This window comes from Nyctereutes procyonoides, unplaced genomic scaffold, assembly GCF_905146905.1.
Source record: "Nyctereutes procyonoides isolate TBG_1078 unplaced genomic scaffold, NYPRO_anot_genome, whole genome shotgun sequence".
In the NCBI taxonomy this organism is placed as follows: domain Eukaryota; kingdom Metazoa; phylum Chordata; class Mammalia; order Carnivora; family Canidae; genus Nyctereutes; species Nyctereutes procyonoides.
Window position 1 is genome coordinate 11,403,495 of NW_026575021.1, and position 27,132 is coordinate 11,430,626.

At 42.7% G+C, this 27,132-nt stretch overlaps 1 protein-coding gene across 4 annotated transcripts in view; it reads right to left on the reverse strand.

The window, feature by feature from the left end:
* ATP10D (ATPase phospholipid transporting 10D (putative)) overlaps window positions 1-17,273 on the reverse strand; it is a 100,747-nt gene extending 83,474 nt beyond the window's left edge. The window contains exon 1 of one of the 4 annotated variants that reach the window (XM_055339191.1): window positions 16,863-17,273. Coding sequence is in view for 1 of the 4 variants with exons in the window: in XM_055339188.1 (XP_055195163.1) it covers window positions 15,408-15,550 (143 nt within the window). In the remaining 3 variants the exon portion in view is untranslated. The other 3 variants (XM_055339190.1, XM_055339188.1, XM_055339205.1) reach the window with 3 other exon arrangements.
* Between the last annotated feature and the right edge of the window lie 9,859 nt (window positions 17,274-27,132).

The following is a 27,132-nucleotide window of genomic DNA, read 5'->3' on the forward strand; positions in this document are numbered from 1 at the left end:
TTTATGATTTCCATTCTGCAGAGTAAGAAACAAAAAGCCAAAGGTTTTATAACTCAAGGCATGCAATATTTTACTCCAAAGTCGTGCCTCTCTAACTATACGATACTTCCATAGAAAATTTAAAATCAAATGGGATCATTCAAAACTACATTATTTCTATTTAGTATATATTCCTGTTGAGAAGATATTAAAGACCAAACTCCCTCACTCCGTTGAGTGTGCCTAAAATAACACATCACAACTATGTTCCTTCTTAAACACAAATGTACTTAAAAGCAAACAGTTCTCGAAAAACTCCATTTCCCTTAATGAATGCCTAATGGAAAGTTGGTAGCAAGGCACATTACCAAAGGTAAATATGGGGTAGTGAATTCCCTTGGGCCCAGTTAGTATTTAAAAATTTCTGAGGTCATCAGCAACCCATAAGGAACTTGAAATACACACATAAGCTCACTTGTCTGAAAATCATTCTTATGTAGAGTCATTTCAAGACATTCTGTTTGTAGCTGTCAAACTCCTACGCGCATCGGAGTGTCCTGAACCACACCCCCACCCCGACCAGACTTTCTGATTCTGCAGGTCTGGGGTAGGGACTCAAGGATTTGCATGTCCACACGGTTCCAGGTAGTACTGCTGTTGCTGCTGCGGAACCGTACTTTGAGAACCACTCCTCTACGCTAAATCACTATATTTCAAGACGTAAAGTTGAAATTAAGAGTGAACAGTGTGTTAAGTACCACTCCTGTTATTGCAAGCCCCACTCACTTGAGTGAATAGACCAAGGCCATGTACCAATGACTTGACAGCCCATGCAAGCAGATGCTCTCATCCAATGCTAGAATTAACCAAAATCGGTGAGAGTCTCGTTTACACAAAAATCCCCAGAGGCTGGCGATGAGGCCTACAAGATTGATGCTTTCTACAGATTTCATACAGTCACAGTCAGTTTCAACCAACATTTCCAAAAGCTCAGCAAGAGAGAACGATAGGTCCTGGCCTTGACAGACTTCTAACCTTCTTCTCATCCAAGATGAGAAAACTCTAACAAAATATCAAAGTTGTCACATGCTCTCGACCTTGGAAGAAAGACAAGTGATCTAGCAGGGCCAGTAAAAAATGCAGAGTCATTTTATAGCTATAGGTTTCCGAGAATAAGATAGGCACTGTTTCACTGTGGACTCAAGATCTGAAAGTGTCCTTGACCTAGATGTCTCAGGTAGCCCTCCCTGAAGCACAGTGAGCCCTGATAAAGCTTGGGCTTATTCCGATCTGGATCATCTCTGACTTACTCGTCCAACGCTCTGTATAAGAGGCTTATTGCCCTCAAGGAGGCCAACTCCTTATCTGACAGGTAATAACGATGGTAAAATGATGCATCCCTTGATATCTCTGCTGGTTTGTTGCATCAGGTGCCAAAGTGACATGTTGGCATGGTTCCTTCAGTAACTACTCTCCTGTGATTTAAAAGGAGAAAGTATTTTCATCACCCCACATAATGTTTGGAAAAAATATGAACAGTTAATAGTTGTATCTAATACGGGCTTGGTGATGGCAAGGTCAATGAATTTATTTAGTGGGAGAACTGGATCTTGAATAATCAAGTCTCATAATCCTCAGGGCTCTCCAGTGGGTGGGAGGCATCAGATCTCCCAAGTCATCTTGGAATTCTGTGTGCTCTTTAATAGTTTCTATTAATTGAACTTCTTGAACTAAATCCCCAGTAGAAGTACACATTCTTTATTTTAGATGTAGTCAAGAGGTCAGTCAAGGGCCAAAATATTGAACCGAAGTAATTACTGTTGATAACTGATTATTACCATGGGAGGAAGTGCTATATAGGTAAATAAAAAGCTAACTCATAGTATCTTTCATTTTTACCATTATCAAAGAAATCTTTGTGATGGTTTTGTCATTTTTAGGACCCTAAATGGGGGAAAAGTTGACTTTACTCAAGCAACTAGCCCTTATGCATCTTTAGAAAAGAATGCTCACACCTGGCTCACTCAGTCCCGATTCGTCCACCGTGACCTGAACACCAGACCCCACATCTGATGCTGGGGAGACAGAAGCAAGATACCGTCCTACATCCCAGGGGCAGCCTCTCACTGAGACGGGGCGAAGGGAATCCTCCACAGCAATGAGTGACATGTTCGATGTCACTGTGGCTGAAGAGTCCAATTTGAATCTTCAAATACAACATGTTGATTTTGGAAGAAGACAGAGGCATAAAGTAGGAGTGTGGTACCCAGATGCATGGTTTTATACTGGGAAGAGTTACACGTTCTTAGTATTTCCAAACACACTAAATCTGAAGACATTCTTCAATTCTCTCATGTGAGAACGAAACATATACCCAGTCTCAAACAAGTTTAATCTCGCAAAACAGCAGGAAAATGGGACAGCTGTATGCACGTCTGTTACTGGGAACCAAAAAAAGCTCACCCACACTCACAGTGAGTTCCCAGTAGGTCTTTGTCTATTCTTCAGGATGAACACACACTTATTAAACTGTTAATGACAACAATCTTTAATACTGTCTTTTGACGCTGGGAATTTTAGATCGTACTCCTAAAATATTTGTCACTGGAATGACAGAAAGGTATGTTTTGAGATTGGATTACTCGACTCTCATAAAATATTAACCCAATAAACCTTGGATCATGACAGTATCTACCATTTATAAAGACATCCTGAATTCTGTGCTGGGAATGAATACATGATAACTTTAATCTTCACAACAGACTACCTATTATCCTCGTTTAGGCTGAAAACACTGAGGCTCAGAGTGATTGAGAAACTCAGCCAGGGGCCACACAGCTTGGTGAGTGGTTGGTTACCCAAGCCTAATCCAAGTATCTCGGACGGAGGGAGAGCCCCCGTGGCTATGAGAGCTCTGACAAAGGACGCAAACACTCCAGCAGTAAGTTGGCAAGAAGGCACATAGCCTCTGGCAGCCTACCAAAGAACACGAGGCTTGGAAGAAAGGACTAGTATAAAAAAAAAAGTGAACTTCTGTCATTCAAAGGGGAAAAAAAAAAGAACTAAAGACATACTTCATTTGGAAAACTAAAGTTAACAAATTCAAATATTTGTACCTAATTTTAAAGCACTCAACTGGATACATTCAACAGAAAGCTCCCCAAGTGTGTGACACATGACTCAGTAGATGTGAACAAAAGTTGCTTTTAAAGGATTCACTTCTGACCCGACTTCAGTACCATCTGACCCCACACAGACATGCAAGCAGCTAAACCACGATCCTTCACTGCTCCCCCTCCCTGCATGGCCTCACTTCCCTTTATTCAGTTTCAATTTTATGGTCAACCCTGTTATCACTTCCTTATGTGTCCTCTCTACCCCTTAGCTCCTCTCTCGTTTCTTGGCAAAACTCTTACCCTAGTTGCATTCAAATCCGTTATATCTAAACCTCTGCTGTAGCACCTACAGGTCGACAGCACCTGGAAAGAAACACTGCACCTCCGATCGGTGTCACTTCATGCATGGACATGCTGCCCACTGCGCTAAGAAGGCACCTGCGGACGTCACCTGCGGACATGACTGACCATGAATCACGAACTGGCCACGCATGCTGACTGCAATCCCCAGCACTCCCACTCTCATCGCCTTCCCACTGTCACAGACTATTTCCTCCCTTCTCCTCTAACTTTCCCTCCCTCTCTCCTGACTTGCATCCTGCTGATGACCTTGTTTCTACTGTACTGAGAAAACCAAAGCCAACAAACCACAACTTCTACAGGACCCTCCCCGCTCCCCGCCACCCACCTAACAGTCCACCAGCTCAGACCTTTTCCCAAAACTCCAGACTCCTATACCTGACCCCCAACGAGGCAGCCCATCGCTAGATGGAAACAGGCACAGAAGTGCCCTACTGCCCCCAAACCTGCATTCGCCACAGATTAGCCCTAAGAGTTGATGGCAGCTCCACTCTTACAGATCCTCAGCCCCAAAGCCTCTGATTCATCCTAGGGCCCTGGCCTTTCCTCAAAACCCATATATTGGGCCGCCTGGGTGGCTCTGTCAGTTAAGCATCTGACTCTTGGTTTTGATCATGACTCAGGTCATGATCTCATGTTGTGAGATCAAGCCCTGCATCAGGCTCCACGCTCAGCTCGGGGTCTGCCTAAGATTCTCTCCCTCTCCCTCCGATCCCTCACCCTCTCACTCTCTCAAAAACAAACAAACAAACAAAAAAACCCATACAATCAGCAAATTCAGTTGGCTCTACCTTTAAACTACATCTAGAATCTCACCACTTGGCATCACCTCTACCACTATCACCTAGTCCCATTAAAATCCACATTACATCCTGAATTTTCCACAATTCGAAACTCTCTAGGAGGTTCTCATCTTAATTATGACAACAGCTGTCGGTATCACATTTATCTGCCTCCCAAAGTCCTCTCCAATCTATTACTCCTCCCCTCTTTCCTGGTTCCCCCTACAGCAATCCCTGTTCTCCTTCCCAGTTTTATTTCACATAGAACTTTTGCATCACTTTCAAACATCATAAAATCACTTTTTTATCTTAGCTCTTGTGGTCTCTCCTCTCCATTAGAGGGGGAATTTCTATCTTTTTTTGTTCACTGATACAGGCTAAGTCTAAAAAGTATCAGAGTAAATTTCCAGTACATATTTGTAGAGTGAACATATGAAGTAAGACCCCTCTCATGTGCAGCAAACACCAGAACACTTGTAACAGCCAGGTATACACCAGCTCCACAAATTATAAAGCTTAGTTATCTCCTGATCTCACTAAATCTTTTATTGTACACGCTAAAGTTATTAGGGTTTCATATTAAGATTTATAGCACCTAGGGGCTCAGTTGGTTAAGTGTCCAACTCTTGATTTCTGCTCAGGCCATGATCTCAGGATGGTGAGACTGAGCCTTGCACTGAGCTCTGCACTGAGAGGGGAGCCTGCTTAACATTCTCTCTCTCCCTCTCCCTGCCCCTCCCCCTATTCACATGTACTCTCTTAAAAAAAAAAAGATTTATAGCATGTTACCCTAAAATGGCCACTAACCAGACTATGCAACAAGAAGATATAAAAAGGGAAATAAAGGGATGCCTGGGTGTGCAGTCAGTTAAGTGTCTGACTTGCTGTTGGCTGGTTGTGATCTCAGGGTGGTGGGATCAAGTCCCAGGCTGGGCTCTGTGCTCAGCGGGTAGTCCCCTTGGGCTTCTCTCTCCCCCTCTCCCCCTTCTCTCTTCCCAAAATCAATAAATAAAAATCTTTCAAAAAGTGAACATTTAAAAAAGGAAACTAAAACAAACAGGCCCTATTTTTAAAAATAGCTGACGTACTTGAATTTCATTGTTACAAAACTCTTAAGGAGGAAGTTTTCTGAAAACTATTTGAGAGTAGAGGAAAAGTATTTCAAAATGATAAGGCTTAACAACTTAAGTAGAAAATTCATAATTTTAAGGCTGGAAAAATTCTTAAGTAACCAATGAAATATAAACAAGAAGACTGAGGTTCAGAGACACTGACTCATCCATGATTACACATCAAGTTAGTGGCAGTCACATAAAATAATCCAGTTGTTCACTCCATTTTATTACTCATTCATATACAGGTAGGGTTTTATTAATTCCTAAACTGCATTATTTATAAATGTGTCATTAATTAATAGTTTAAATACAAGATTTTAGGCTTGCTAATAAAATTTAGTATGAGAGCGTGCTTAAACTATATTTAAAATCACTAAGATTTATTCACATTTGTATCTACCTTAACATTTTCACAGTTAATTTGTAGGCTCTGCCCTACTGTGTCATGTTCATCCTATAAAAAAGTCCTATTATCACTCACAACGGGCTACTTTGTACATTGATATCTTATAAAAGCAATATTAGAAACTATTCACTTCTGGTTTAAACATTTACAAGAGCATAGCTGGGAAAAGAGCGTGAACACTGGACACGGACAAACTACAAATACGTATGGAAAGATATTTCCAACTTCACCAGTAATCTAAAAAAAAAAAAGCAATTAAAGCAGAGTTAATATTTTCTTGCAGTAAATATAGCTAAGAATTTCTTTATTCATAACGTTCAATGAAAGCAAGCTTTCATACAGTGCTGGGGTAACCTAGTCTGCTGCTTCACTTCTCTGGAGCCAAAAGGTAATATGCTTTAAAATGTTCGTCCTCGTTGGCCTTGAGTAGAAAGATGATCAATTTAGCACCGGAAAGGACACTAACCCAAATGTCCAGAAAAAAAGAAACTGCTAAATTGTGGTATATCTAAATGGAAGCAAAATACAGCTGTTTAAAAAATATTCTAATGAATTTTTATTAAAAATATGTTTGGGGGCACCTGGGTGGCTCAGACAGTTAAGTGTCGGCCTTTGGCTCAGGCCATAATCCCAGTGTCCTTGGAATGAACCCCTCGTAGGGCTCTCTGCTCAGTGGGGAGTCTGCTTCTTCCTCTCCCTCTGCCTCTCCCCACCACTTGCATTCTCTCTCTCAAATAAATAAATAAAGTCTTTTAAAAACAAGTTTGGGGTTTATCAGGTTTTAATCCATGATTTATACCCATATACCAGTATGAACTCAACTGGAATATATAAATTATTTATATATACAAATTTGGAATAAGATACCTTTAAAATGTTAACACTGGTTTTTTTGAGATGGTACTTAATAGATAACTTTTAAATATCTTTTGTAACTGCCCATATTTTTTACTATGAAAATATATTTTTACTTTATCATTAGAAAACAGATCTCTAAAAAAAAAAAGAAAGAAAGAAAGAAAGAAAGAAAGAAAGAAAGAAAGAAAGAAAGAAAACAGATCTCTGGGATGCCTACGTGGCTCAGCGGTTGAGTGCATCTGCCTGCAGCTCGGGGCATGATCCTGGAGTCCTAGGATCGAGTCCCCCATCGGGGTCCCTGCATGGAGCCTGCTTCTCTCTCTGCCTATGTCTCTCGTGAATAAGTAAATAAAATCTTTAAAAAAAAAATCCAGGTAAACTGAAAGAATATAACCTGTGTTATATACACATGCACTAAGAAAATACTTTTATGCTGGGACTCTAACTTTATATAGATTAACTAATTATAACTTGAGTGATCAGAGTAGGAATCTATATCATTCCCCACCTCCACAAAGGCACTCAGGATCTCTAATAAGAAAACCTGATTCCCCCAGGCACAAACTCCCTACTGAAGACAAAAAAAAAAAAAAAAAAACCTTTTCCCCTTACGAAACACAAAAAATGTTTAGTTTATGTCTTTTGAAGCCACCTCAGTAATAACACACAGGCATTTGAAAGGGCATACAGGTCAGTGAATTGTCTTCCTTAGAGGCCTTTTAAACTAGACCAGGCACCTGCCCACCAAAACCCAGCAAATATGGCCCACTCATCAAGGATCTTACCATAAGCCTATGTTCTCAAACTATCACAGACCAGAATCACCTAGAATTTGTGAAAACATAGCCTATGTCCCTACACACACTCACACACACACATATACACACACACAGCAGTTTCAGATTCAATAGGTCTGCAGTAGGAAGGAAATGCTTATTTCTAACAGAAAATACGTATTTCTAAGGGGAAAAACTTATTTCTAAATATACTTTCTCCATGTAGTCATTATCATTAAATATTTTCATGCAACTAATCATTTCTATCCCAATAGAATCTATATTACCATGGTTCAAATAATTAGTGAAACTACTCTTTCATATACAAGAAATAGGGTATTTTCTGGATGCGTAACCACAGAAATTTTTTTTAAAGATTTTATTTATTTATTCATGAGAGGCACAGAGAGAGAGGCAGAGACACATGCAGAGGGAGAAGCAGGCTCCCTGCAAGGAGCCCGATGCGGGACTTGATCCCAGATCCTGGGATCTGGACCTGAGCCAGAGGCAGACGCTCAACCACCGAGCCACCCAGGCATCCCAACCACAGAAATTTTTTTAAGCCAAAGAAAATAACATGCTCAAAAGAATGAGGGATTAAAGGGGAAAAATGGAGTTCTCTGTAGCTAAAATGGAAAAAAGTTAACTGTTGAAGGAGGGTATATGCTTATAAAACTAGAGGTTAAATCAGTAGACCACATCAAGTGTTTCCCAAAGGTTTTTTGCAGATTATTAACCTGAGTTCTAAATATGAGTTAAATAAACACATCAGAGTAAAATTTTAGGTCATATTTTCCTTTAAAAGCATATGGCATCACTGGATAGATGATGAAGACCAGTATTTCTTTAGTTGAACTGTAAAAACATTTCAGTAGAACGGATAAGAGATTTAATTAATTTCTAAAAACTATTGTAGATTCATTTCTGGAAGTGTTGAGTGACTTAAAATACCTTATAAATATTTCATAGAGAAGCCTCATGTCACAATGGCTAAAAAGTACTTCAGCACATGACTTAATGTAACAAAAGCCTAGATTACATATGTCATCTGCAGGCATATGTTGGAGATATTCCCGTTCAGTTCCAGGCCACTCTGACAGTCAGTCCAATGAAATTTCTGGTTTCCCAGTACATATAAAAGTTAAGCCTACCTTATTCTGTCGTCTATTAAGTGTGCAATAGCATTATGCCTAAGAAAACAATATACATACCTTAATGCCTATCTGTCCTAATTTAAAAATGCTTTCTTGCTAAAAAATGCTGACCATTATCTGAGTTTTCAGCGAGTTGTAATCTTTTTCCTGGTGGAGGGTGCTGCCTCAGTGTTGATGACTGCTGACAGATAGGGGTGGTGGCTGCCGAAGGGTAAGAGTGACTGTGACAATCTCTTAAAATAAGACAACATTTGCTGCATCAACTGACCCTTCCTTTCACAAATGATTTCTCTGCAGCATGCGATGCTGACTGACAGCATTTTACCCAAAGAACTTCTTTCAAAATTGGAGTCAATCCTTTCAAACCCTGCCACTGCTTTATTAACTTTTTTTTTAAGATTTTATTTATTTATCCATGAGAGACACAGAGAGAGAGAGGCAGAGATATAGGCAGAGGGGGAAGCAGGCTCCCTGTGGGGAGCCCGATGTGGGACTCGATCCCAGGATCCTGGGGATCACGCCCTGGGCCGAAGGCAGGTGCTCAACCGCTGAGCCACCCAGGCGCCCCTTTATCAACTAAGTTTAATATTCCAAATCTTTTACTGTCATTTCGACAATCTTCATGGCATCTTTACCAGCAGTAGACTCCGTCTCCAGAAACTACTGATCACCATAGCAAATATAATAATGAAAAACTTAATGATCAAAAAGCTTGAAATATTGCAAGAATGACTAAAACGTGACACAGAGACACAAAGTGAGCAAATGCTGTCAGAAAAATGGCACTGAGAGATTTGACACGGGGTCACTGCATACCTTCAGTCTGTAAAAAAAACTCTATTATCTGCAATGCACAATAAGCTGAAGTGCAATAAAACGACCTATGGCTGAATTCAAATTGTCTCAACACATATATTTAAAACATCCCTAAGGCCTGTAAGTGTTACAAGGGATGGTATATGAACACCAGTAAGGGACAAAAGAAAGCTGCACATGGTATTAAGTTAATGGTGTGCACTGGAATTATAAAATAGATTTATAATAAATGGCCAATTCCAATAATCAACACAGTGCTACCCATCCTTCCAAAAACACATTCATCTCCGGGATGCCCAGGTGGCTCAGTTGGTTAAGCGTCTGCCTTCGGCCCAGGTCATGATCCCAGGGTCCTGGGATCGAGTCCCACAGCAGGCTCCCTGTTCAGTGGGTATCTACTTCTCTCTCTCTCCCTCCCTCCCACCCCATCCCCATTGCTTGTGCTTTCTCTCTCTCTCTCTCTCTCTCTCTCTCTCTCTCTCTCTCTCTCTCTCCTCTCTCTCAAATAAATAAAATCTTTAAACACACACACACATTCATCCCAAATAAGAAGTGATGATATAATTAACTGTTTTCAAAAAAGCAACAAACGCATCTGCAGTTAATAGAAAAATACAAGCTCCAACAAGTGATACTGATACTCGGTCAGATTGACAGTCTGCCACTTACCATAAGCTCTTAGCCCCTCTGGGCCTCAGTCTCCACATCTGTAAGATGGAAATAGCATCGTCCACCTCACAAAGCTTTGTAAGGAAGTTTATTAAATAACACACAGCGCCTAACATGCTAGATAACTTCATCTTTCAACTAATGTTTGTTGAGTTTCGACTATATGCCAGGCAATGTTACGGAAAACAGAAATAAACCAGGGAATAAAACAGACAAAAATCTCTGCCTCGGAGGAGTTACCTTCTAGTGTTCATGTAATTTACCTTGTCTTTGTCCCGCACTGGGTACTTCAGAAAAAGAATACAAGTGCTCAGAATAGGTCAACATATTCAATTCAACAACAACAACAAAAAAGATAACAAAAGTGTAATCACACGGTATAAAAATTTAGAGTAGAAAGTCCTATGGGAAGACATGAAATGAGGCTGGAAGATGGGAGTGGATGGAAGGCTCCTGGGAAGAGCAAGCATGTTAAATGAACTTTGGGAAACATCTACAATCTGGGAGGAGAGGTTGGTAGATTTGAGAAAAGGAAATACTATGAATGGAGGCTAGACGGCTAAAATACCCTGTGTTCGTGGAAGTACTGCTGACTAGTTCAGGTACAAAATAAGGAGGGGAAATTAAGATGGAAATCTGTGTCAGGACCATGTAAGCGCTTTTTTTTTTTTTTTTTTTAAGGACCATGTAAGTTCTTACTAAGATGAGGAACATACTTACTTTGAAGGAAATGGGAAATCACTGGAAACATCTGAGAGGGTGAGATAAGACATGGACATTTAAAGGACTTCTTTGCAAGAAGCTGAAAGACACATCGGACTAGGGGAGAAAAGGCAGGGAGTCTAGGCTGGAAAAGGGAGCAAAGTGCTTCAGAACACAGGTGGCCACCTAACAAGGAGTGCTATCATTAAAGATTTCCAAAGGCACCTGCCAGTGCACCTCTGTGACAACAGCAGCACCCATGGAGGGCAAGGGCCCACGCTCCTGTTCCCCCCATAACTCCTGTCCTTGGCCTGTCACCAATGCTGCATCCTTACCACCATGTCCTCTATCCACACGTCCCTACCATTACCCCATCTGGACCATGACCCAAATCAAGCGGGCAAAAAGTGTGACAAATTGGGCACCGGGGGGACCCTGATACCCCCTCCTCTTTTGCATCAGCTTAAGTGAGATGTTACAAATTTGAGACAGGGAGATGGTATAGGACTCCACTGCCCTCAGGTGCCGGGGTGGCTCAGGGGCACCTGGGTGGCTCAGTCGGTTAAGGGTCAGACTCTTGGTTTCGGCTCAGGTCATGATCTCGGGGTTCTGAGACCGAGCCCCCACCTCCCACCTCCACCCCCCAGCCCTTCAGGCTCCACTCTCAGCAGGAGGCTGCTGGAGGTTCTCCTTCTCCCTCAGTACACCACCACCACTACCCCCATGCTCACTCACACACTTGCTCTCTCTCTCAAATAAGTAAATCTTTAAAAACAAACCAACAAATAAAATAATAAAACTCCATTGCCCTATTCAAATGCCCTAAAACATTTCGCTTTTCTCTCAGTCCCTGGTTTACGAATCTTAAAAATATGATAAGAGTTCAGAATCAGGCATTTTTCTCACCTGGCAAGGTGGAAATATTGATGTTTTAGCTGAGGGACATCCCAGGTAAGTAGAGAGAATCTTTGTGATACAACTCTGAGAACACCTCTCCAGGAAAAACTTTAGTGAAGAAAGGATATTCTAAATTAAGATTTTTAAACCATAATCTTATGAGCCTATAAGGGAAATGAGAATCTTTTTAAATAGTGCTATTTATGAGAACAATAACAGGAAGAAAAAGACTTCCCAACGTCTTTGGATAATTCAAAACTGATTTCCACCCTCTTTCTCATAAGCTACTGTTTTGTTTTGTTTTTTTATTATTATTACCTTTCCTACATCAAAAGTTGAAGTTCTATAAATTTGTTTTGCTAACAGAAAAACACTCCTATCCCTCCTCCTCATTCAGAGAGGCCTTAAATGGAATAGGTTGATTTCAGAAAAAGAAATTAGGGAGTGTTTAATTAAGGCCTAGCGGCTTGAGCCCCAAGCAGATGTGATCAACAGGAAATGAAAAGGAATAAGGCTTTAATCAGTCCAGCACTGCTAATTATTTCAAAAAACAGCCGGAGGCAGAAGAGTGAATGTGACAGGAGTGAATTTTACCTTGGGATCTCCCTTATAATCCAAACATTCCCACCAGCAAATATAATCCAGAAACAATGACGACACCTGACATGGGATTACCCACCACAGAGGCTTTGTGAAAGAAGGGAGAGCTCACCTATGTGGTCTTCATTCTAGAATGAGCTGCTTTATTAGGACCGTGACTTGCTTTTCCTGATAACTCAAATGTATTTATTGTAGCAATTTTAGAAACTACAGATTAATACCATAAAAAAAAACAGAAATCACCCAAATATAAGTAACATGAACATTTTGGTTATTCTCCCCCAATAAAGTAGTTTCTGTGCATAGATTGGATTTTTTTTCAAAAGTAAGATTTTTTTAACTTTTCATTCCTTCTATCATGAACATTTTCTGTACCATTAAACAAAGTCTTCCTTCCCAACAACTTCACACATTTTAATTTACTTTTCATGTTTGTTAATACGATGTGTAAAAATGTGGTAACTTTTTTCCATGCTTAGGGTTCTCCTCCCAACCTTAAAAAAGTCCATTTTTCCCTTTTGTGATTGCCCATGTATGTCTATTTTCCATTGGGCATGATTTTTCACATGGGTGTCTCTCTCTCACTGTATTTTATCGTATCTTTTGAAAAGGGCTTATAGTATGTAAAATGGAGACTGTAAGAGTTTTAATTTCAGTTTGGGTATTTCTTGGTAATATTTTTCAAAACAGTATTTTTGTGATTATAAAAATAATAGTTGCCATAAAAGATTTGGGAATATGAGGAAAAATATTTTTAGAAAGCTCTAACTCCACCACCTACAAATCCAATTTCTTTTTCATATATGTCAGTGAATATACCCATTGATACAAACAGGAACTTGTAGGCAAACAGGAAGTACAACAGTCTTGTTCAACGTTCAATATTTGTTAATATAGGACAATGACATACAGGAAGAGTATAATATGTGAGAAAATCCTATTTTATATTTCAAAATTATCTTCTACACATTCGAGATACTAGTGTTAAATTTTGCTTTTTCAACCCAATACACTGCAAGGATATTTTTGAATCATGAAATGTTTTCAAAAACTATTTTTGAACTGAATTTTATCAACATAGATATATAGTACATTAAGTATTTTGCTATTGGGGCTTAATTATGTTTCTTTTTCTTTCATATTACAGATAAGATGGTAATGGACAGATTTATAAATCTTCATATTAAATTCAGGTGATTTCCTTGGTATGTATTTCTAGACCCAGGATTATTGAGTCAAAGCCTGGAAAGATTTACAGGCTTTAATATATTTTCCCATATTATTACATCCAATTGCTATAAGAATACACCCTCCATTTAGAAGCATAAAGAAAGATTCCATGAAGGCTACACGTATTCTACAAAACTAGTACCATTGGGATCCCTGGGTGGCGCAGCGGTTTGGCGCCTGCCTTTGGCCCAGGGCGCGATCCTGGAGACCCAGGATCGAATCCCATGTCGGGCTCCCGGTGCGTGGAGCCTGCTTCTCCCTCTGCCTGTGTCTCTGCCTCTCTGTCTCTCTCTCATTCTGTGTGACTATCATAAATAAATAAAAAAATTAAAAAAAAAAAAACTAGTACCATTATTACTTCATACTCTAATAGTGCCACTAGGTCCATGAAAAGGGTTGTTTCTGTGGCTAAGAGGATTCCTAAAACAAACCCATCTAAGATAACAGGAAGGGAATGTCTTCAAGAGCATACACTCACTTCAAACCTCTTCTTACGCAATAAGGAAAGCTACTCAGCTGCTCTAACTATGGCCCAGAAATGGTGATAGCATCCAGCACACACACTGTTCCAAGAGTTGATCAACAGATTCTCCTTTTTTTCCGAGCACTGACAAGAGATTAAATGTATCTTCACCAATGTGTTGGGTTTTGAGACTCCCCAGGTGATCCTGCTTGTAGCATTTTCTTTGCTTTCCCTTCATTACAAAGACTTCTTCTAACTAGATCAGCCTTCAACATGTGCACATTTTTACCTCTTAATCTAAAAACTGAAAGAAGTTTGTCTAACCAATGAGTCATTTCCTTCATTTCACTGACATCAGAATAAAAAAACAATCTATTCCATTTCTATTTAGGTTCACTAAGTAATTGTACTGGAAAAGTATTTGGTTCCTGCTATGCAAAGGTCAGGCATTCCTGAAATCCTGTGTTGTTTTTAAGATTTTATTTATTTGAGAGAGAAAGAGAGAGAGAGTGCACTCAGGAGCATGAGCAGAGGGAGGGGGAGAAGCAGACTCCACGCTGAGCAAGGAGCCTCACAAGGGACTGGATCCCAGGACCCCCGGGGATCATGACCTGAGCCAAAGGCAAAAGTTTAACCAACTGAGCCACCTAGGTGCCCCTTGAAACCCAGTTTTAGACTGCTTGGATTTCCCATTTCTCAATACAATTTAACAAATGTTACATCATCAGTGTCATTTTTAAAACTCCCTGAAACTTTTTTGAACAGTTGCCTCGCTGCCTATGTTGAATACATGCAGTGTGGCCTCATTTCCATAAAAACAATCTATCTCAAAAAAAAAAAAAAACCCACCAATCTATCTCAATGCAGGTATGTAATACCCATTTGTAAGGACACCAAGAAGGAGCAGACATCACTTCTTCCCGTGGCTTGACTCACACTGGGGAAATGAAGCAGTTGAAGGTGGTGAGTTGAAGTAGTAGTTACAGGTGACCATGTGTTATCAACCTGCTCTTAACAAGCCCCCCTCCCCCCCAAAAAAAAGAGTTTTAGGATTTTTAGGATGGTACTCTTTGCAGAAATTTGACCTAGTAAATAAAAACTATGTCCTCCGGAGTTTTCTGATAGAGCAATGGGATGGTTGCTGGATAAGGGGCCCCGATTCTTGGGCATCAGTGTTTGCAGGCGCTTCGGGGCCAGCCTCGCTGTCAGACCACAGAACAGGTCTTTCCTGCAAAGAACTTGCGCGCCAGGAGGCGGGAGGGCCCCGCGGCCTCCGGGGCAGCCCCGGCACCTGGGGCAGCCTGTCGCCAGGTGAGCGCAGCTCGGACGCGTCCCGGGCCCCGCCCTCCCGCGGTCCCCCCCGCGCGCGGGGACCACGGCGGGCCCGGTGGCAGCGCCCCCGCCACCACTAGGAGCGAGCCAGCTCCAGCGGAAACACCCCCTTCCTTCCCAGGGAAGCCCCGCGCCACCTGCGGGGTCCCCACCTGGACGCGCATCCTCCTCGCCGCGCGGGAGACCAACCTGGGCTCGCTCCCGCCACGGGAGTGCGCGTGCGCGGAGTCCACCTCCGCGCGAACCCCCGCGCGCTCGGAATCGAGAGAAGCCGCTCCTCCTTCGAAATGGACATCCAGGGGCTGGAACCGCTCTGCCTCCCCGCCCCCCTGCTTGCTTTTCTTGCTTTTTTTTTTTTTCTTTTTTTCTTTTTTTTTTCTAGCTCAACCACAGCCCTCGAGGCCACTTCCGAGGCGCTTCGGGGGACCCCGGGAGCAGCCGTCGCGGAAGCGGGAGGGGAAGGCGGGGAGCAGCGGGGGAAGTGACCCGGGCCGGGCCGGGCCGGGGCGCCCGCGCGTCCCGCTTACCGGTGCTCGGTCCGCACACATCCCAGCTCGGCGACCGCGACGCTCAGGCTGCGCGAGGGAAGCCGAGCACCGCCCCGGGACGCGGAGGCGGCCGGGCTTCTGCGCCCGCCATCTGCTCCTGCGGAGGCGCGAGGGGACGGGGCGGGGGATCAAGTCTCCGAAGACCGGCCCCAAGGCGGGTTGCGGGAGCCCGAGCCCGCCCGCGACCCCTCGGCCTCCTCCGGGTCCGCCTCCGGCCCTCCTCCGGTCCGCCTCCTCCTCCGGCCCCGCCCCGCTCCCGCCAGCAGCCAATCGCCGGTCGCCCCGCCCCGTGACGTAGGAGGGGCGTGGCCTGGGAGGCCGGCGTCCCCGCGGCGGCTGGAGCGCGGGGCGGTGCAGGTGCGGTGCTGGCCCCGGGGCCCTGCGGGTCACCCCGCGCGCGTCGCCTAGACCTGAAATGCCTGGCAGTCATTTATTTATTTATTTATTTAGAGCGCAAAGGGATCGAGTCTAAGCATTTAATGGTGTCCTTTTATAACTGGGAGAGAAATTGAGAAAAAGACCACAATTTGGATTTGCCCCCCACGCCTGTCTTCACTCAGTCTGCACGGTGCTTTGTGCATATATACCTGCCGTGGTCTGTTAGCTTTTAAAACTCAGGGATTAAAAATAATAATAATAATAATAAATAAAACTCAGGGATTTACATTTTTTTTCCTTCTAAATAAATTACAACCCAGTTTGGTCTCTCAAAACTTCTGACCTCGGGGATCCCTGGATGGCTCAGTGGTGTAGCGCCGCCTGCAGCACGGGCTGTGATGCTGGAGACCCGGGGTTGAGTCCCACGTCCAGTCCCACGTCGGGCTCCCAGTGTGCGGCCTGCTTCTCCCTCTGCCTGTGTCTCCGCCTCTCTGTGTCTCATGAATAAATAAAATCTTAAAAAAAAAAAAAACACCTTCTGACCGACTAAGTGCTTTGAGAAAGGAAAGGAAATTGAGAAAAGACAGAAGCAATCGTGGCAATACTGAAGACCAAAACTTAATGATCACTGGCTGCCACTGAAACAAAAAGCCCCCCCCTCAACTCTTTTGTACATCTTACGTTTTCTCAAATGTGCAGCCCAAGTGAAGGAAACTCAAGGATCCTATAACGTTTCCCTAGCAGCGAGGAGGTCTCCAGGGCAGATTCAGGGATCCGCTTGGGAGGCTCGCAGACTCTCCCAGACCAGGCCGGGAAGCCAAACAAGCTCCTGCACCCGCGGAGATGGTGCCTCTCCCAGCGGGGAGGAACGAGTTCTGGGTGTGGCTTGCTCTGATGCCTGAATCTGAAAACCTCCTTCTGCAGGCAAGGGCTAGTCTCTAGAGTTTACTCAACTCTGGGAATACATCCAGCTTCACAGCGCAGACACTTATGGACGTGGCCTCTGAAATGCGTGGCCTTGGTAGCATGCTTTGCAGTCCTTTGAGTGTCCCCAACGTGATTGAAGATCAAATTTTCTATCTGATAGCCGTCTTCCTGAGCACACTTAAATTTACGATGGGCCTCCCAGAGCTTCCCCAGGCAGCTGCGAAGCTGCATCCTGGGTGGATGGAGGGCCTCCCCGGGAGGACTCCTACCACGACAGCTCAGGCAGGGGCTGGTATCTGCGGCCTGTTGGGATCGCTTCAATCAGGGGTTCTAACCAGCTACACAGTCAGAGTCAGCTGGGCAGCTTGATGATGCCAAGGCCCCGCCCAGGCCAATTAAACTGGAATCTCTGGAAGTGGGGCTCTGGCAATTTTTCTTTCTAGCTGTCTGAGTAATTTGAACCTGCAACAAGGGTTGAGAATCTCTGGCTAAGATTTAAATTATTGCCTTAGAGAAGAATCTGCATAATAGATGTTTTTTAAAAATGCAGTAGCAGAATGATGTGAAATATTTTGTAATATAACTTAACCTTATATATGCTTCATATATTTTATATGAATATAGAAAATTTCTGGTAAGATATGCATCAAAATTATTTATTCAGAAGGGAAGGATGGCAGAGTGAGGAGGGGACGTTATTAGCTTTCTATTCGTGTCTGTATCATTTGACAAGGAAAGGCGCGTGTACCCCACTTATAATTTAAATATATTCAGTCAAGTTTTAAAAATTCATGCTTATGAATGTCATTGCAAAAAGCCACTATTAAAGTGGGCTTCAGTTTCTTTTTGCAAATGTGCCTCTAATATCTAATTTTCTCCTGGGGATTATTTCTGTTTTGTTTTTAAAAAAGAAAAGATCCATAAAACTCTTTAACACATTAGCTACCAAAACATAAGCATTAATCTACACAGTCATTCCCAAACTTGATATTTACTTCCTTATAATTCATGTAATGTACCTATCATCCGATAAATTTTTTAAACTAATATTCAAAGTATAGACTATAGATGTAAGGAAACTTCATCTTTTCCAACTGGAAAATTACTTGTAATTAGTATCTCAGTACTGATAGCTTCATAATTAATTCCCAATAGGTGGGATCCCTGGGTGGCCCAGCAACGTAGCACCTGCTTTCGGCCCAGGGCATGATCCTGGGGACCTGGGATCGAGTCCCACGTCGGGCTCCCTGCAGGGAGAGCCTGCTTCTCCCTCTGCCTGTGTCTCTGCCTCCCCTCTCTCTCTCTATTTCTCTGTCATGAATAAATAAATAAAATCTTTAAAAAAAATTCCCACTAGGAAACATGGCATAGTACCCAAGTGCCTAGGTTTGACCTGGCTTTAAATCTTAGCTCTGCACAATTTTAGATAAATGATGTAGGGTACCATCTCTAAGCCACATATGTAAAATGAATCCAATAATATCTACCACAGTGTTACTAAAATTACACCAAGTCATATAGCTGCTTCACTAAGGGCTTCTCACTGTGTAAATAACAGGTGCTTAATAAGTGATAGTTATTAATCCACTGACTTCTATTTTCCTCTCTTAAACATACCCAAAGATTAGCATGGAAGCAATGGACTAAGAATTTATCAGGAAACATTTTTATAAAACAGTAAATATGATTCTTCCTATGACTGTTGATACTTCTTATCCACTTATGCATGCGAAAGAGCAACATTCATTCTTTCAGGTCACTGCTTTAGCATAGAACATGGAAAACAATTTTTTTTTGGTTTGCCTCAAAATATTTTACATATAACAAGTGTTTCCCAACGTGACACACAAGCTGTTTCTGATCCATAAACAACCATTTCTTTCTCTCTATACTTCTTAACAGAGTATGACTCAGGCAGAGATGAGGATGTTTCCCAGGATTGGCTTCCTGACCAACTTTTAGACAAAAAGGGGATGGGTCAGTGCCTCAAGCAATAAAGACTTATTTCTTACAGACAAACCCTGATTTTAGTAATATCCTCCTGCATTTTTTTTCTTTCCTTTTTTCCTTTCCTTGACGTTTACTGAGCGTTAGTAAAACGTTGCTATGTTAGGCACTATTCTAAGTGGCACTATTCACATCTATTACCGCACTTAATCCTCTTGTCACCAAAGTTGGAGCAAACTCAAGTGTGAAGGATGAGAAGTCAGCCAAATGAAAGGGTAAATAAGGGTGAGACTGTTTCAGAGGGAGGAAACCTTCTGGAGGTGGAGCAGCTATCACGTTTGGGATTTCTAGGTCATCTTCATGTGACAAGCATGGAGATTTTCACAGGACACTGGAGGCTTTGGTCTGATTAGGTTGGCCATCTGCACCATGGTTTGACATTTCTGGCTCATATTTCGGGGGTGTCCTAATGACCATAGTCAACCCTCTGTTCCATTCCTTTTCCTACCAAAGGTCCACACCTCATCAATTTCCAACCCTGCAGACTCTCCCAGCTGTTTCTCCTCCTTCTGTTCCCAGGTTGTGTCCGCAGCAGAATGTTATGATAAGAAGCTAATGGAAGACTGTAGTTAATGGAGTCCACATTCTTGATAAGCAAACTTTCTGTTTATTGCTGGGCGATTCCTTATCACTCTCAGACAAGCCCCCTCTTCTGACAAACACTGACTGAGCACCCACCAGGTGCAAGGACCAAACAATCTCAGCCTGGACTCACCACCTTCACTCACCAGAAGCGAGTGCACAGCATGCTCAGATGGATCTAAGCACCATGATGTGTAAATCTCAGTATTTACACACACACACACACACACACACACACACACTGCATTTCTGCATTTCTATGTAAGCAGTCTTCCCTCCTTTAAAGAAGTTCATTTCTCTACAGAGTTGAGATCTCTGGCCACTGGCTCTTGCCCTTTCCACAGCCTTATGTTTGCAATTATTGCCTCTTTATATCTTTACTCTGTTTCTCTTCAGTGGATTCTTCCCCTACAAATATTTAGAGATAAATATATATGTTCTGCACACCGAGGACGAGGAAGCAAAAGAAGGCAGGAAGGGAGGGAGAGAGAGAGAAGGAAGGAGGCTCATGAAAAGAAAGGAGGGGAAATGACAGAGAAGGCTTTCTTTTGATCTTGCTATTGTTTCAGATGGAACTATGGCTTCATTTCTCTCCTTAACCCCATTACTAAAATTCACTGGAACGTATCTCAATCACTTGCTGACTCCGTAAGCCCCACACTCTGATTTCACTGTCCCTTTCTCCTCTGAACTTATCAATGGTCACAGTTCCAGTTGTCAGATTCAGTGGTTTCTCTCCCTGCTTCTGGGAACTCCTCTCTTGGGGACTGCTAGGATACTTCCTGCTTCTCTTTTTAATTGTTTAAATTAAAAAAAAAATTTTAAACTCTTGTCTGGCTCATCTGCATCGTTCTTTCGGTGTTAGGTATATGTACTCTCCCAAGGACTGCTCATTCACTTTCATGATGTGGTTATGGTCTCTAGCCTGAGGAATTTCCAACTTTCTGCCCTCTCCTGAGCTTCAGGTGTGCATTTCCAACTGTCTGCCAACCACCTCCTCCTCTTGATAGTGGTGGCATCTTGGTACCTCCAATGCCGCGTGCCCTTCTCTCCACACCTGCTCCTACCATCTCTCCTTCCTCTTTACCTACCAGGCTCTGCTGTGGGGCCACACCTTTGTCGGTCTGGCAAGCCAGGTGGGCAGCACACCAGAAGCTCACTGCCATGGGAGATCTAGGAAGAACTCGGGAGTTAGTTACTTCAGGAAGAACTTTCAGGATGATTTGATTGGCCTAGCAAAAATCTTAATCATCGTAGGGGCTGGATGACTCTAAGAAGAGCATGTTCTTTGTTTAGAATCATCTTTCCCTTCTCTAAGTATCACCAAAGAAACTTAATGCAAGTTTGTGAAATGCTAATACCACAATGTCTACTATAGAGGTATGAAACAGGTGTTACGGGGTCTAAGAGACGGGGAATTCATTTTTCTCATGGGACAGGGGATCTAGCAAAAGCTTCATATGGCGTTGTCACTTGAGTGGGGCTTCTGAAATGTGTAGGAATGCCCTGGTGGAAAAATAAAGGAAAGGCCTCTAGCCAAATACCAAACAGCAGGCAGGTAAGAAGAAAAGCACAAATACATTGGAGTATATGGCACACTTGAGAATTGGTTACTTTTTGTGAGACCCATGCAGAGTAGAGAAGGAGAGAAAGAGTATTAGGACTCCACCATGCAGGTTTCTGTGTGGTCAGTCCTGTGCCATAATAAGCTAAGCACGCTGGACAGGATGGACACTGCAGGGTGAGAGAGAGAGAGAGAGAGAGAGAGAGAGAGAGAGAGAGAATAAAGAGGTGGAATCCTGAGGCAAAGCTCTGGCAGTGGTGTGGAAAGGAAGGCATGCACTCAAGAATCTTCGCAAGGTCAACTCATCCCTGTTGAGAAAAACAAGAAGTGACAGGGCTCCGTCCCACACCAGAGGTTGTGTGGCTGGTGGGAGTGTAATTGCTCTGCAGTCACAGGGCCACTCGGAGGATCCCGAGCTGCAGGAGAGAGAGCCCTGACCTGGGCAGGCTGATTAGCAGAACCCTGGGAGCTGTGTTTTTGGTCTGATAGATGATACATGTCTTAAATGGTGAGAGCACGTGGCATTACTCCATTAAGTTAGGAGCTTCGTTAAGACGGTGCAAGTGTCCAAGGTTCCATGACCTTCCTGCCATCTACTGGGTGAAGGGCCAAATCTCTTCTTTGAAGGATTTGCCAAGGAGCTTCTCCTTCTCTGGGGGGATGTGTTCTGAGGTCCTGGATGTGCCAATACTTTGAAGCCTATATATATTCTGTTATTTCCCTACGTATCCAGACCTACAATAACAGTTAATTTCCAAATTAGGCACCGTAAGAGGTTGACAACCATAACTAATAATAAAATAGAATGATAATACCCTGTAATACGAGCTGTGCGGAGGTGGTCTCTCCCTCACAGTCTTCCTGTCCTGTACTCGCCCTTCTTCTTCTTGTGATGAGGTCAGATGACAACACGCCTCCATGAGGAGATGAAGGGAGGTGAATGACGTAGGCGGTGACATAGCATCAGGCCACTATTGCCCTTCCGACTGTATATCGGAAGGACCTTCTGTTACTGGACCACAGTTGAACCCCAGGTAACTGAAGCCACGGAATGCAAATTCCAAGTTAAGGGGCAAGTACTGTTACCAGAAAAAAAAATCACAATAGAAACTCACCATGACCAGGGAGGAGCCCACAGGGGACTTTAAAGGTGCTGGGGACGTTTAATATTAAGCTCAAGGGTGGTATATAATAGCCAGGATTCCACAGAGAACAGAACCAACACGATGTACATAAATAAATATTGGGAGAAAGAGAGAAACTTTAAGGAAATAGCTTGCCCAGTTGGCGGGGGTGGGTGGGGAGGTGGGGGTGGGGGTGGATCCAAAACCTGCAGCAGGCTGGAGACCCATGGAAGCATTGATACTGCCGAGAATTGCTGATACTGTTGAGAATTGCTGAGTTAAACAGATTAAAGGTTAAAAAGTCAAGTGCTGGAGGGAAAAGAGTGGGAGCCATGAGGAAGGAGAAGCTGCCAGATAGAAGGTGGGGAAGAATCACGATCTACAGAATTTTTTTTTTTTAAAAAAGCACTCCCATGATTTCACAACAAAACCAAATGAAGTGTCCCCAAATTCCAACAAACTAACTCACACTGCTTGTTGTAACAAGTGCAGGGCAAACGTCTTTGTGGCTTCCTTTACTGTCATAACTGGCTTGGGATAATACAGTAAGAGACTTTGGGGCCAGAAGTCACATTTGAATGGACCTAGAGCGATGAGGTGGCTGGCAGGACCTTTTCAGGCCATTTGCGGATTGCAGTTGTGGGTATTTTTTTCTCAGTAGCTGGAAGATGGAGTGGAATTTGGACCTGAGCATTCCTTCTGGAAGAAGAGTGTGCTGAAGGATGTAGTTTCCATCTCACTTGCTGGCTATCAACACAGGATCTGCAGGGAAAGCTGCAGAATACTCTCACCATCGCCAGAACTTTCTCAAGCCCTTTGCTAGCTTTCCTCTTTGGTTCTTCCAAGTACCCAATCCGCTCATGCTAAACTTTGCTGTGGAAGCTCTTTGCTTAGGCCTTTCTTTGGCAGCGCCTCTGGACCTGACCTTATTTACCCCCCTCAAGGGGGTTCAAAATTACCTATTTATTTGACTTTGACCAAGACTGCCTTCACAAAAACCTCCAGGCTTGACTAGACCTTAGAGAGGCTGCTTCCTGATGAATCCTCCCGACCTCCACTTTCCTAGGGCGTTTTCTTTAGAAAACTTGTAATTATAATAACTTTTCCCCTTTGAGATGGAAATCTTTTAAGAAGTCTCTCACCAGTGTTACAATTTAGGAACGTCTCTCTCAAGAGTTTGTGATTCATGTCTCTGAAGTGTAATCACCAAAGGAGATAGCAACCCTATGTCTGTCACCAATGGAAGGGCCCGAGCCCATACCGCTAGGTGCCTTACTTCATATCATAAACCTGTGTCCTGTTACCAAAGACACAAGAAAGTACTTTTCCTTTGCATAGAGCCAATAAGCAGGTAGAGAGATGGCCTGTGTTCTCATTCACACACCAGCACTTAAAAACGCTCTCACTCTGTGTTTCGGTGGAGTTCTGATCTCTCCCCTACTTGAGACACTTCCTTACTTATCTAACACTACTCAGTGCAACTTCTGCTTTGACCCTTCCAATGTTCTCCAAATTAAGATTCCCGTTTCATAATGGTTCTTCAAGTGAGATCTCAGGAGGAAAGTAATCAGACTTCTGTCATTTCTGCTATTGCATAATTGCTATTACTCTTTCTTGAGACGCGTAGGGGCTTTGCATATGTCTTAAACAGATATTTGTCAACCCATGTGTGCTTCTGAGCTCTTTTCAGGCAATGTAACAGCAGATAATTTATGTTTGAGACAATCGGGCAGAGATCTTTTTGGTCAAGGAGGTACTCTTGGACCATGCTCTAAGGCTTTAATCTCATGGTTCTCAAGTTCAGCTACACATTAGAATCACCAGGGGAGGGCAGCCCGGGTGGTTCAGCAGTTTAGCGCTACCTTCAGCCCAGGGCCTGATCCTGGAGACCTGGGATCGAGTCCCACGTTGGGCTCCCTGCATGGAGCCTGCTTCTCCCTCTGCCCCTCTGTCTGTCTCTCATTAATAAATAAATACAATCTTAAAAAGAGTCACCAGGGGAGTTGGAAAAAAATGTTGCTGGCTTGTATCCCTAGAAATTCTGACTGAAGTGTTCTAGGTGTGATTTGGTAATAGGGATTTTGGAAAACTCCTCAGTTGATTCTAATTTGTAGTCAGGGTTGTGAATCACAGCTGAAGCTCCCCATAGTGTTGGGTTTGTTTGTTTGTTTGTTTGTTTGTTTAAAATCACTCATTTTTCTCAATTCACCAAACATTCGTGAGGAATCTCCTTCATGCCAGACACTGTCTAGAATACCAAGTGAATGTGTCATGGCCCTGGTTTTTCAAGGAGCTCTCAAAATAACGGAAGAGGTGCAATATAAGCAAGCAGCTGCCATGCAGTGCAGAGAGGACTATGATAGTTTGCTCAGAATTGTGGAGACACAAGTGAGGCAGCAGTGAGAATTCTCTGGGGAGGTGTTTGACTTCACTAGGCCAACTAGGTGTGCATGGAAGGAGCTGCAGGAAAAAGGAGAGAAGATTCCAGGCAAAGTAAACAATAAGAATAACAGAGTGATCAAAACCCCACCATTCTCTCGATGTTCTAAAGGTCCTAGTTACTGTGCTGGTGATGCGACAACGCTGGTCTCAACTGACCAGATCTCTCGGTTAGGAAGGGGTTGCCTCCACACTTTCCAAATCTTCACATTTTCTGTGAAGTTTTGTCCAAATCAGTGGATCTCAGTACTGGTTTACATTAAATCACATGGAGTGTTTTTTCACACAAAATGTTGATGTTTTGCTCTCAATGAAATTCCAATATTATAGGCCTATGGGGTGTGATCTATTATCTTTTATTAAAAGCTCCCATATGATTATTTATAAACAGACACAATGGACATTTTACAGGGCCATGGTTTCTCAAACTAAACTGTGGGGATGGTTGTACAACTGTATGAATTCAGTAGATGCCACTGAACTCTACTTCAAATGGTGGGATTCTTTGATATATAAATCACAAAGATATTTCAAAAACAAAGCAAAATACGGATGTAGCACATTTAATGTGAAAGATCAATCACTCAAAAAACTCCCTGGAGTGACTCAAATGTGCTGCCTTGATTAAGAACCACTGGCTGAAATTCCAAGAGCTCACAGATGTGGAGAATTTTCTGTACAGTGATTAAGAGAGGTGGCAACTGAGAAAAGAGGTCTTACAGGCACAGAATCTTCATCAGAAAGACTAATTGAGGGATCCCTGGGTGGCGCAGCGGTTTGGCGCCTACCTTTGGCCCAGGGCGCGATCCTGGAGACCCGGGATCGAATCCCACATCGGGCTCCCGGTGCATGGAGCCTGCTTCTCCCTCTGCCTGTGTCTCTGCCTCTCTCTCTCTCTCTGTGTGTGTGTGACTATCATAAATAAATAAAAATTAAAAATAAAAAAAAAAGAAAGACTAATTGAGCACTTGACATGCCAGTCTAAAAGACTGCCAACCCCCGAGGATGCAGCGTGGATTACAATGCATCCCAGTTAAGTTCCGAAATTGCAGTTCGCTCAAGTATTTCACTTTAAACAGAACAATTTCAGAGCTCTTAATATATTGTATTCTTTAGTGAAATAACTGTTATGTATGATCTCTATTGCCCTTTTAAAATCAAAATGATTATTTGTTTCAATGATCACTTTCATGGAGAACTCAGATGGTGTAAGCCACAAGAATATTTTTTGATAAAGCAATGGAATAAGGAGGTATTAAAAGCATTTTTAAATTACAGATAAAGTTCAGAAAGAAAAAGACCCCCAGTTTATTAAGCTTATTCACCAGGATAAAATGAGACATTTCTCCAAGTGACTTCTAAGACACTTTCTCTAGGCAGCCCAATCGGAGTTTATTTAGACAAGATTGAACACAGAACCTCTCCAGTCTTTACAAATTAGCTATTCATAACTTCTTTCGATGCATTAGAATCAATGCCAATATAACATTTCAATATTTCCTGTATGGTTATAAGATGATAATTAAACTCATTTAAACTTGAAGGCCCTTTCCTCTCAACAATTTATGGATGGGAATAATTTTAAATAGATTGCAATGCAAATCACTAAGCACATCTGCATTGCGACACACCTAATTATGATGAACAAATTAGTCAACATCAAGTCATAGGATAACCTGAATATCTGGTTTGGACTGAGAAAATAGATGTGGAAAGCTACAGACAATTTTTATTAAAGGCAGCCTTAAACTCTGAATAGTGAATTAATGGCTCTTGATTCCTAGAACATTTGTCAGAAATTGTACTTACTGAAGCTAATGTAGTCAATTCCTGGGTATTAAAGTAGGGAGCCCCAGAATTTAGGGACAAGCAAAGGTAATCATCTAAAATTAAATAGTAAGACTCAACCCACCAGGAGGGGGAATAGAAATTCCTAGAGTAACCCTCCGGAACAGAAGTATTTCCTAAATCTTGGTCAAGAATCTGTATGAAACACTTATAAGGTTATGGTATCTAGGAAAAAAGGAGAGCCAAAGGGGCACCTGGGTGGCTCAGCGGTTGAGCATCTGCCTTTGACTCAGGGCTTGATCCTGAACCTGGATCGAGTCCCACATTGGGCTCCCCACAGGGAGCCTGCTTCTCCCTCTGCCTGTGTCTCTGCCCTTCTCTCTATGTCTCTCATGAATAAATAAATAAAATCTTAAAAAAATTTAAAAAAAGGGGCGGTCAAAGAAACAGCTTTTAGTTGTCAAGAGGAAAGGAGGCTTTGTCTTTATTTTTTAAGATTTTCTTTATTTGAGACAGAGCA